Source organism: Rattus norvegicus, chromosome 13, assembly GCF_036323735.1.
Source record: "Rattus norvegicus strain BN/NHsdMcwi chromosome 13, GRCr8, whole genome shotgun sequence".
NCBI lineage: Eukaryota > Metazoa > Chordata > Mammalia > Rodentia > Muridae > Rattus > Rattus norvegicus.
In genome coordinates this window covers 91518367-91530599 of record NC_086031.1, presented here as the reverse complement: position 1 = coordinate 91530599, position 12233 = coordinate 91518367, and the positions used below count along the sequence as shown (strand labels likewise).

Below are 12233 nucleotides of genomic sequence, written 5' to 3'. Positions count from 1 at the left end.
GCCGTAATTCTTAGCAATTTATTATGAGTTAGTGATCTTTAGGAAATAGCTACTATCTGACCTTACATTTGAACGTACATTTGCCTTATTGATTTTGCTTAATCGCAGACGTGTTTTGTGTACCCACCTTAACATCTCAGTAGTTTATTTATTAGTAGTCATTCTTGCCACATTACTTTTTTCCCCTTATTTATTATGTATCTTTCATTTTTACAGAAATCTTCTTTGAATTTTGTAATCTAGATAGATGTTTGTCACCAGCTGTCCATAATTTCATTTCACTAGCATATACATTTTATTATAATTCATATTTTAATCTAATTATATTTAAATATGTACTATATAAACACAAAAATCAAACCTGTTGTCCTTAAGATTATGTAGACCAAGATATTTTAGATTAGCAATCTTGGTAGATTTCCTTTATAAAGTATAATAGTTAAGCAAATATTGGATGTCAGTTAAATATATAATAGTTCAACAGAGATTGAATATCAGTTAATGGTTCTTCAAGTCTGCTTCTTGATGTCTGTTGTTCTAAGAAATTAGATGGTTTTTATGATATGCTTAATGTTTGTTAAGCTTTTTGTGGTACTGGGAATGGAACACAGGGCCTTGCAAACGTTAGGCCAACACTGTCACTCTGAACCATTCCCTCTGGTGAGAAATAAAAGATAGATGTTAATTACTGAGTGATAGAATGTAGAGTTTCATAAAGCTAGAATTGAATTTGTGGTTACAGTAAGAGCCAAGTAAATATTTTTTGACTGTCGGTATACCTTTTATCAACTAGGAAATGAATTGGTTTATAGCTTACAAGATCACAGAAGATCACAGTTAAAAATGGAAATAAAAGGATTATACTTTACAAAAGGCCTCTTAGTCCAGTTTTAGTACTGTTAAACATAAAACTTTAAAGTCTTGAAAATTCTTACTAGACCAAGGGTTATTTCAAACTTTGAAAGTATTTCTTGAAATATGAGAAATTTAGAGTATGGCTAGCTCACATAAATGAGTTTGAGTCCTTTTTCCTTGAAATCAAATATAATTTGAATAATTAAATAAAATACTGTATCTGTGCTTGTATTCATTTATTTTGATAATGTCAATATTTATTCCTGTAAGAGTGGACAGCAGTATAGGTAGAAAGAAATGCCGTCTAATGATGCATACTTTTTCCTCTGGTACCTGAAGGTTAAATGGGTAGCAAACAGAATGCCTTAAACAAGATTGGTATATTGATTAAAACGCTGATTTAACAGCTCGCAGTTTCCCCTTGGAAACCTGCAAAAGATAAGCCAGCTGCTGTCTTAGAGTGCTCAGTGTCCACGGAGAGTACACTATCTATCATCACAATATGGTGATGAGAGGTGTTTTATGTTTGTGTTAATTTCCCCCACTAAATCAGTAATTATTACAATCCTGTCCCTGCTGTTTACCCTGCAGCTGTTTTTCCATTTGTCGAGAGAGCGGGTGTTCTCTGAGGACCGCACACGTTTCTATGGTGCAGAAATTGTCTCTGCTTTGGACTATCTACATTCTGGAAAGATTGTGTACCGAGATCTCAAGGTAAAAAAAAAAAGTAATCAAAATTGGTTTTTTTCAGAGACTGTAGGGACAAACAAAGTAATTACAAAGTTACACAGTTTTGAGAAAAGCACTTTTCTTAGGAATGTTGTTTGCAGTAGTTGATCTGAAATTTCATTCACTGATATGTAAGTAGTTTTTTTTAATGGTTTTGGTTCTTTGCTATATAAAAATTCTCTTAACTATGTAGCACAGATCTATCAAGAGTAATTTCATTTTTCTGTAATGTCCTAATTATAGAAATGGTAAACATATTAATCAAAGTCAGATGATTTGCAAGCTCATTATTATATTCAAACATCATAAGATATTTATGAAGAAGCTTCAATAAAAAGGTTATGGGAAAGGAAATATCTATTTTTCATTATAGTATTAATTTTTTGATAGGATCAGTTCCCTCACATATTTTCCTATAAACTCAGTAGTTTGCTTAGTTTTTCATTTCTCCACCCAGTATTGGTTGTATTGGTGAAGAGGCCTGGCCATCTCTGGTCTGTTGTGAGTAGCCCTTAGTGGAGCGAGACTATGAAAGACCAGGTGGTAAATACTTTGGCCTATTCTGTCTGTGAACGTGCTTTTTGGAACCATTCTTTTTCTGCTCTGAATTGAAAGGTAAAGCAGCCCTAGCCATTATGTAAGCAATATACTTGCCTATACGTCTACAAATCTACTTAAGAAGCAGCCAGTGGTTTAGATTTGATTTATATACTATAGTTTACTGCTTCCTTCAGAAGGCTGTGTAAGCAAATGGTAATTCTCATGATATAGTCATGAATAAGATTAGCTTTGTTACGGATTCTGATCATGGTGTATTTTCAACATCAGATTCTTATTTTAGTATCTTCCTTAAAATGTAAATCATAGGGCTGGGAGCATAGCTCAGTGAAAGGGCACTTGCCTAGTTTAAGTATGACACTGAGTTCCATCTCAGGACACAGGCAACTAGTTCTGAGGTTAGGATGGGGAAGCTAGAAGTCCTCCCACCCACTATTGGCATATTTTTTATTAGGTTCTTATACCTCTCTTCCTCCTAACCCTTATTCCACCCTGATCTCCACCGCCACTCTGCCAACAGTAGGTGAGACAGAAAGAAGGTTAGAGTAGAAAAGGGACATAGACCTCTGTAGGCCTACCCCACTCCCAGCATCTTGTTGGCTGTCAGGGAGGTAGATGTGATGCTCTCTCTTTCTCATTGGCTTGCTCCATTGCCTGATCCAGCTTCAGTGGTCTCTAGCCATGCAGGCAGATTCTAGCTTGGCTCAGGGAGAAAGTATCAGCAGTGGATTGGCCAGCATTGCAACTGGGCAGCTTGGCTAAATTCCTCCTACAGAAACCAAAACACTCACTATAGAACACTGAAGTAAAATCACAGATATGAGGCTGCCCTGGGCAGTTTAGTGAGACTGTGCCTCAAAATAAAAATACAGGTCTGGGAGCTAGCTCCATGCGTAACGTGGTTGCTGTGCAAGCAAGAGGACTTGAATTCTGACTTCAGTACCCATATAAAATCCAAGTGTGGTCACATATGTCTGTACCTCTAGCACTGAGACAGTGAAGACAAGTGGATCCTGTGGGGATTTCTGGACAGCAGTTTAACCTAAATGGCAAGGTTCAGGTCCAGCGCTGCCTCAGAAAGCAGGTTGGAGTGACTGAGGAAGTAATGGCACTACCAGTCTCTGGCTTCAGCATGTTCTCACAGGCACACCACACACAAATTACCCCAGAGCCTGCACTCACATCAGTTAGTTCTGCAACCTGAAATAGAGTAGAAGTCAGCTCTGTAACAGGAGCCTTTACAACACAGAGACACACACGCACACATGCACACATGTGTGCTTTAACACGGTAGACTGGCCTACTATGGATTGAAACATTAGTACTTAGGGAAAAATTGAAATCATGTGATACTGCTTATCTGTTAAAATTTGATTGACAATTGCCATATTGATTATATACCTAGTTCATTTAAAATATAATTTGATCTTTAGAAATAGAAATTACATGAGATTTTCGTGGAATTCCATTTTGTATGAAATGGGGTCTGTATCTAAGAAATCATGATTATCTCCTTACTCTTGTCTTATTTATATAAAACCATTGGAACTCTTAATTTTTATATAATTATGTGAGCAGGTACCTAGTTTGTTTCAAGATGTTCTTATTACTTTTTTTTTTAAATTCTTTTTTTACAGTCCTCCTGGTCTGCCCTCTGGCTGTTTCTCATCCCATACCTCCTCCACTGTCTCTAAGAGGGATGTCCCTACTCCAAATCCCACCCTACCAGACCCGGCCACTCCCTGGGGCCCCAAGTCTCTCAAGGGTTAGATGCTTCTCTCACTGAGACCAGACCAGGGAGTCCTCTGCTGTATATGTATCAGGGCCTCATATCAGCTGGTGTATGCTGCCTGGTTAGTGGTCTTCCTATGTGGTCACCATCCTCTTCACCTTCTTCCAGCCTTTTCCTAAATCAACCACAGGGGTCCCTGACTTCAGTCATGTTGGGTATAAGTATCTGCATCTGACTCTTTCAGCTGCTTCTTGAGTTTCTCAGAGGGTAGCCATGATAGGCTCCTGTTTGCAAGCATACCATAGCATCAGTAAGAGTGTCAGACCTTGAAGCCTCCCCTGGAAATGGATCCCGATTTGGGCTGTTGCTGGACCTCCTTTCCCTCAGTCGCTTCACCTTTTTCGTCCCTGCAGTTCTTTCAGACAGGAGCAATTTTGGGTCAGTGTTTTTGACTTTGAGATGGCAACTCCATCCCTCCACTTGATGTCTTGTCTTTCTACTGGAAGTAAACTCTACAAGTTCCCTCTTCCCACTGTAGGGCATTTCATCTAAGGTCCCTCCCTTTGAGGTCTGAGAGTTTCTCACCTCCCGGGTCTCTACCAGAGAGAGACATTCTAGAGCCCCATCCCCACCCCTCACCCCTGCACACATGCACACCTCCCAAGGTTGCTTGTTTCCATTCTTTCTGCTAGTCCTCAGGGCTTCAGTTCTTTTCCACCACCCAATACCTGATAATGTTCCCCTTTTCCCCTTCCTCTCCTCTCTCCCACCAAGGTCACTCCCTCCCTCTGCCCCCTGTGATTGCTTTCTTCCCCCTCTTACGTGGCATTGAGGCATCCTCATTTGGGTCCTTCAGCTTGTTATCCTTCTTGAGTTCTGTGGATTAAATCTTGGGAATTCTGTACTTTTTGGCTAATCCACTTATCAGTGAGTATACACCATGCACGTCCTTTTGGGTCTGAGTTATCTCACTCAGGATGGCATTTTCTAGTTCCATCCATTTGCCTGCAAAACTCACGATGTTTTTATTCCTAATAGCTGAGTGGTATTCCATTGTTTAAATGAACCACATTCTCTGTACCCATTCTTCTGTTGTGGGACATCTGGGTTGTTTCCAGCTTCTGGCTATCACAAACAAACAAGGCGGCTTGAACATAGTGGAGCACATGCCTCTGTGTCACAGTAGGGCATCTTGTGGGTGTATGCCCAAGAGTGGTGTAGCTGCGTCATTCTTGTTTATGTTTAAGTAACTATTTTAAAGAGTAACTTTTATAAAATATTATTTCATACAGTTATAATAAAATGTAGTATAGTTGTATAGTCAATTAAATTTTACATGAAGGATCAGAGTACTATACTTAAAAATAATGAGCTATACAGCTATAAAATATCTAGTTCAGGGATGTGTAAATGTCTGAGTACCAGAATAAATAAAACTCAACCTAATGGTTATGTTTAACTTTTTTAGAATTACAAATATGATATATCACCTTTACATCTGTCTATATGCTGAATATAGATGCTTTAAAAAGCCTAATTAGATAGCGTAATGGTAAATATTAATTTTCTAAATATACCTAGATATTGTTAACTGTCTCTTCATGAGTTTACCTTTTCCATCACTACTCATGCTTATGAATCATACTTACAGCAGAAAAGAAGGCAGAGAAGCCTGGAGTTAAGGAAATGAGAATAGTTTTTAAATTACTGGGTAAATCCCTGTTAGTGGTGGTAGATAGAATTACTGGTTTACAGAGATCTAAAGAAGACTGTTCATTTGAGTGATGGCATCGTTGTTGAATATAACAGTCAAAGAGTAGTAGTATTGTCTCCAACATTTCTTTTTTTTTTTTTTTTTTTTAAATAAGCAAAGGCGAGGTTTATTACGGAGATCTATTACGGGGATCTCCGGGCCGACACGTATCCTGCGCAGGAGACAGAGGTGTCGACCGTCTCCAACATTTCTAATCAAGTGAATTATTATTAATAAAGTTTTGCTCCCACATAATTGTTGATGAAATTAGACTTAACTTATTGAAATATAAAATAAGCAAGTACTTTATGTGTGAATGCCCATAATGTAGTTGTGATATGCAGACTTTAACGTTACCAGACATTTAAATGTTCTGTTCTCTCAAATTTTACTCCCTTTTAAATGTTGCATTAATTTAAACTTTGAAATACACGTGAAGTGTAGGCTAGAGCGCATGACTATAATCACAGAATACATATGATAAGGAAGCATAATTTAAAGTTTATGTGCATGTTGTTTGCATCTGCAGTTCATAAAGCGATGCATGAACTTTTAGGTAGGGTAACAAAATGCAAAGCTGGTGTGCACATTTGAGACAATGTTCTGCAAGCCTAAAAATATCACCTCCTTAGGGTAACAGACTAAACTGACACCAGTAAGATTATTGGAACATAGATGTGTTAGCTTTCTGTTAATGATAACATAATACTTAAAAAGAAAAGGGATTTAATTTAGCCTATAGTTTTAGTGACTCCATTCCTTTCCAAGATCAGGTGGACCCTTTGCTTTTAGATCTCTGATTTGAGGATTCCAGATAGCAATACAGGAAGCACTTGGTAGAAGAACCTGTTTTAACTCATCAGTGAAAAAGCGAAGAAGAGAAAGGATATTCCCACCTTCCTCTAGGACTCTCACCAGGCCCCACTTCCTAAAGACCCTACAAGTGTATACAAGTAGCTTTTATTCATCAGATGTAATTGTTCTCGCAAAGGCTTATTGCTGACAAGCTCACCCTTTCTAGTTCTTTCTGAACTCTGGCTGGCTCAGCTCGGCTCTTCTGGCTCAAACTGCTCTCCAAGCAAACTGATTAGATCTGGCTTTCGGGGCTCCTCACTGAATTGTTCTGCTTGGCCTCAAATTAACCCTGGCACTGTGTTCTAATCTTCTGACTCTTCTTATTCTTTGGGTTCAGCTGCCTCTGCCGACCTGCACTGGACTGCAAGAACCCACCTACAAACACAACTGCAATGCACAGTACTCACTCCCAACTGACACTGGTTCCTGGCACTGCCCTCTGAAGTCAGCTCTCTTTCCCATCTTTTCTCTTGATAGTCGGGTGTATCCTATCTGACTCATTCTGTCAGCGCTTTCTCTGAGTCATCATTTTTTTCTGCCCTTCAGTTAGACCTCACTTTCAAACATAGCTACTTCCTTCTACAAATTAACTTTACCTTTATTGTTTGGGATTAAAGGTGTGTGCTAGGGGTGTGTCTGCATTTCAACCAGATCACACAGACCTGGATCTTTGGATGTTATCCCTTGCCAGAGCAGCCATATTGCTGGATTAAAATTCCTTTACATAGATACCCTTCCTCTTCTCTTCTAACAGCACTAGCCTAAACATGAAGCTTTAAAAGCCAGCTAAAGTGCAAAGTACAGACCACAAATCTTATTTCCTAGTCTAATGTGCTTTTGTTTATAACATCTTCCTAATGTCCAAATGAAATCTAGATAAGAAAATGCAAATGCATTGGATTAGGTCTACTTATTTTAAAAGTCTTATGTGTATATGTGACTTTAGTGTATCTAGGTAGATGTGTGGAAGTCAGAGGATGTCACCTTGTGTGACTTTCCTCACCTTCCACCTTGTTTGAGACAAGGTCTCCTGTTATTACTGCCTGCACCAGGCTAGATGGACCTTGTGTTTCCAGGGGTTTTGTGTCTACTACCCATATCACTGCAGGGACGGAGATCACATTTCCACGGGTCCCAGGGATCTGCACTTGGATTGCAAGCCTTTTACTAATGAAACCATGTTCACAGCCCTTATATTTACTTTTTAAATTTAATTTTTTATTTGTGTGTGTGTTTGTCTTTCTGTCTTTTTCTGTGACTGTGAGTGCCCACAAAGACCGGAAACTGAACTCCAGGCCTTTAGAAGATTAGTAGGTACTGCTAAATTTTGAGCCATCTCTCCAGTCCCCAGTCCTTTAGAATTTTTATAAATCTAAAAGTTTAAAATCTAAAGCAATCTAAAATGAATAAAAATCTAAAGTAAATCTAAAATATTTGAGTGACTGTTTTAGACCAGATAGTTTAGAACAACATCATCAAAAACTGATTTTAGGCCAAGAGTGATGGCTCACACCTCTCTTCAATCCAGGAGGATTTAATTTAATTTAATTTAGGAGGCAGAGTGTGGTAGATCTCAGAGTTCAATGTCAGCCCTGCTCTCAAAAGTAAGTTACAGGCCAGGCAGAGCTACAAAGTGAGACCCTGTCTTAAAAAAGACCTACCCTTCTCCCCACGATTTAGGCGCTCATTTTGATCAGTTTGAGTAGACTCCGATCTTATAATGAACTTGTAAACCTTTACGTGCAAACTAATTTAAGATATCTACAGTAGCTGGACTTCTTTAGAAAAAATTCATTTAGCAAGGGACTGTTGGGAGGGAGGGCAAGTGAGTGCTGGCATCCTGTGGTGATCAGAAGATACCTTATGGGAATCAGCCCTTTCTTTCCACCCCATGGGCTCCAGCAATCAGGTGCCTTACACACCTGACTTACTTACATTTTGAAGTTCATAAGAACGGATGAAAAGAAGGTTTCAAAGCCTTATTCAAGTATTTGTTGTGTATCTCTTCCTGGATTGCTTACATGAAAAGAGCTGATACCTACGTGCAGTGTCCCATTCAGCACTGGAAACTTATTAACTTAGGAAATTTTCTTGGTTCTTGTTTGGTTTCATAGTAACAAGTAATTATTAAAGCTTTGTTATGTTTTCAGAAAACATAATTTCCCTAAATTACTAATATAAGTCATTATAGGAAATTTAGTTTTACTAAGTATCTCCTTAATAAATACTTACATTGCCTAATAAAAATTGATATCATGTCAGTATACCATAAAAATGTGAGGATATCTCTTTGCAGACTCTTTGTAGTTGATACAAACACTATCTGTAATGACTCTGGTTGTTCGTGTCCAGACACCATTATTCTATACTTGGCTAACCCTTGCCTTAGACTTCATTTAATTCTTTATCTATTAATATGTGGTGTGACACTTAGATGAGATATGAAGGTATAAAATTTGGTGCAATTCAGAATTTTTTTAAAAATAGAATTTCCCTATGATTTATAAAAATGTTTATTTTATTTTTTGTATCTAGCAACTCAGAAGTTTTTTTCAAATGCTGAGAAATGATGTTATATTTCTCTTTTAAGAGGGATTTCTGGTGCATATAAATTACATGAGCAGGATCAGTGTAATATACACCAATAGTGCAGTCTACCAGAGGATAGAATATTTATTCAGTTTTTTCTTATTGTTATTTATTATTTGAGCTTTTACAAAACTATACATTTTACATGTTAACATGTAGGCTCTGTAAAGACATTAACTATGGCCACATCTCTTTCCAGGGCCCTATTAATGATTTTTCAAAATTGTTCTCTTGTTGTTGAAGCTTATAAAATAAATTATGCTGTTTTCACACACAGTTGGAGAATTTGATGCTAGATAAGGATGGCCATATAAAAATTACGGATTTTGGACTTTGCAAAGAAGGGATCACAGATGCAGCTACCATGAAGACATTCTGTGGTACACCAGAGTATCTGGCACCAGAGGTATGCACAAGTTCATTTTACAGTGTTTCTCAAAACATTTAAATATTTTTGTCAAGTTGCAGTATTCACTATTTTAAGCAAGATTTCAATCAGAATAATTTAATCACTTTTAACTCACATGATGTAGTATTTTAAGACCACAAACATGAAAATTAAATTTTATACAGTTCATAAGCACGTTTTTAATAAAGTAGATTAGGTTATTTTTTTTCTTTGATATATTTTACATTCTCACTCTATTCATTTTAGTTCACTTGTTAATTTAGGATAATTGAGTAACTTCTGTAAGCATATTTATGGTTTTATAGAATATCTTGGACTTTACCTAGAAGCAGAGATTGTAGTGAGTGTTGTTATTTGGTTCTTACTACTGAAAACTGTGTTGTTGAAAAAATGACTTACTTACATTTTGAAGTTCATAAGAACGGATGAAGAGAAGGTTTCAAAGCCTTGTTCAAGTATTTGTTGTGTGTCTTCTCTATGTTGAGGGTTTTTTGTTTAATATGCCAATATAGGAACAAGATAGAAAATGACTGTCCAGTGAAGGAAATTCTATTGGACAGAGACGATGTATGTATAAAACATGCACACATACACATATGTGTGTGTGCATAAACATATATGTGTGTGCATAAACATATATATGTGCATATATATAGCATATGTGTATGTGTGTATCCTAGGTTCCATAGTGAAAAATGAAAAATAATAAAGGAAAAGATATGCTTTAATGTAGTAGCTTTTTTCTTTTGTTTTTAATTGGATATTTTATTTATTTACATTTCAAGTATTGCCCCCTTTCCTGGTTTCTCCTCTGCAATCCCACTATCCCATCTACCTTACCCTGACTCTATAAGTGTGCTCACCCACCCACCCATACACCCACTCCTACCTTACCGCCCTAGCATTCCCCTACACTGAGATATCAAGCCTTCACAGGACCAAGGGCCTCCCCTCCCATTGATGCCAGATAAGGCTCCTTCAGCTCCTTCAGTCCTTCCCCTAATTCCTCCATTGGGGTCCCTTTGATCAGTCAGATGGTTGGCTTCGAGCATCCTAATCAGTATTGGTCAGTATCTGGCAGAGCCTCTCAGGAGAAAGCTGTATCAGGCCCTGTCAGCATGCACTTCTTGGTATCAGCAATAGTGTCTGGGTTTGGTGACTGCATATGGGATGGATCTCCAGGTGGAGCAGTCTCTGGATGGCCTTTCCTTTAGTTTCTGCTCCACTCTTTGTCCTGATATTTCCTTTAGATAGGAGCAATTCTGGGTTAAAATTTTGGAGATGGGTGGGTGGCCCCATCCATTAAGCAGGGGGTCATGCCTGTCCTCTGGATCGCCTCCATTTCCTCCCATACCTGATTCTGCCCCTCTTTTCCTCTCCCCTCCTGCCTTCCTCCCAAGTCCCTCCCACCCTCTGTTTCCCTTGATTATTTTGTTCACTCTTATAAGTGGGACTGAAGTATTCACACTTTGGTCTTCTTTCTTCTTGAGCTTCATGTGGTCTGTGAGTTGCATTGTGGGTATTCCAAACTCTTTGCCTAATATCCACTTATCAGTGAGTACATACCATGTATGTTCATCTGTGTCTGAGTCACCTCACTCAGGATATTTTCTGGATCCATCCATTTGCCCGTGAATTTCATGAGTCATTTTTTTAATAGCTGAGTAGTGTTCCATTGTGTAAATGTAGCACATTTTCTGTATCCATTTCTCTGTTGAGGGACATCTTGGTTGTTTCTAGCTTCTGGCTATTATAAATGAGGCTGCTGTGAGCAGAGTGGAGCCTGTGTCCTTGTTGTATGTTGGAGCATCATTTGGGTGTATGCCCAGGAGAGGTATAGCTGGATCCTCAGGTAGTACAATTTTCTGAGGAACCACCAGACTGATTTCCACAGTGGATATATCAGCTTACATTCCCACCAGCAGTGGGGGAGTGTTCCTCTTTCTCCACATCCTCACCAGCATCTCAGCCTGAGTTTTTGATCTCAGTTATTCTCACTGGTCTGAGGTGGAATCTCAGGGTTTTGATTTGCATTTCCCTGATGACTAAGGACATTGAACATTTCTTTAGGTGCTTCTCAGCCATTCAATATTCCTCAGCTGAGAATTCTTTGTTTAGCTCTGTACCCCATATTTTAATTGGGTTATTTGACTCTCTGGAGTCTAACTTCCTGAGTTCTTAGTATATTTTGGATATTAGCCCTCTATTGTATGTAGGGTTGTTAAAGATCTTTTCCCAATCTGTGGGTTGCCATTTTGTCCTATTGACAGTGTCTTTGCCTTACAGAAGCTTTGCAGTTGTATGAGGTCTCATTTGTCAATTGTTGATCTTAGACCATGAGCCATTGGTATTCTGTTCAGGAAATTTTCCCCTGTACCAATGTGTTCAAGGCTCTTTCCCACTTTCCCAGTTTATCTTCTATTATATTCAGTGTATCTTTTTTTTTTTTTTTTTTTTTTTTTTTTTTTTGTGGAGGTCCTTGATCCACTTGGGCTTGAACTTTGTACAAGGAGCTAAGAATGAGTATGCTGACTGCCAGTTGAACCAGCACCATTTGTTGAAATCCTTTCTTTTTTCCGTTGGATGGTTTTGGTTTCTTTGTCAAAGATCAAGTTACCATAATGTGTGGGTTTATTTCTGGGTCTTCAGTTCTATTCCATTGATCCACCTGCCTGTCTCTGTACCAATACCATGCTGTTTTTATCACTATTGCTCAGTAGTACAGCTTGAGGTCAGGGACAGTGATTCCTCCA

The 12233-nt window shown here is 38.3% G+C and overlaps 1 protein-coding gene across 15 annotated transcripts in view; it reads left to right on the top strand.

Annotated features, from left to right (window-relative positions):
- The window catches only part of Akt3 (AKT serine/threonine kinase 3), a 282222-nt gene that overhangs the window by 227461 nt on the left and 42528 nt on the right, over positions 1-12233 (top strand). For all 15 annotated transcript variants that reach the window (XM_039090632.2, XM_039090633.2, XM_039090628.2 and 12 more), the window contains 2 exons: positions 1447-1569; positions 9349-9477. In XM_039090632.2, coding sequence (XP_038946560.1) covers positions 1447-1569; positions 9349-9477 — 252 coding nt within the window. The remainder of the gene's footprint in view (positions 1-1446; positions 1570-9348; positions 9478-12233) is intronic.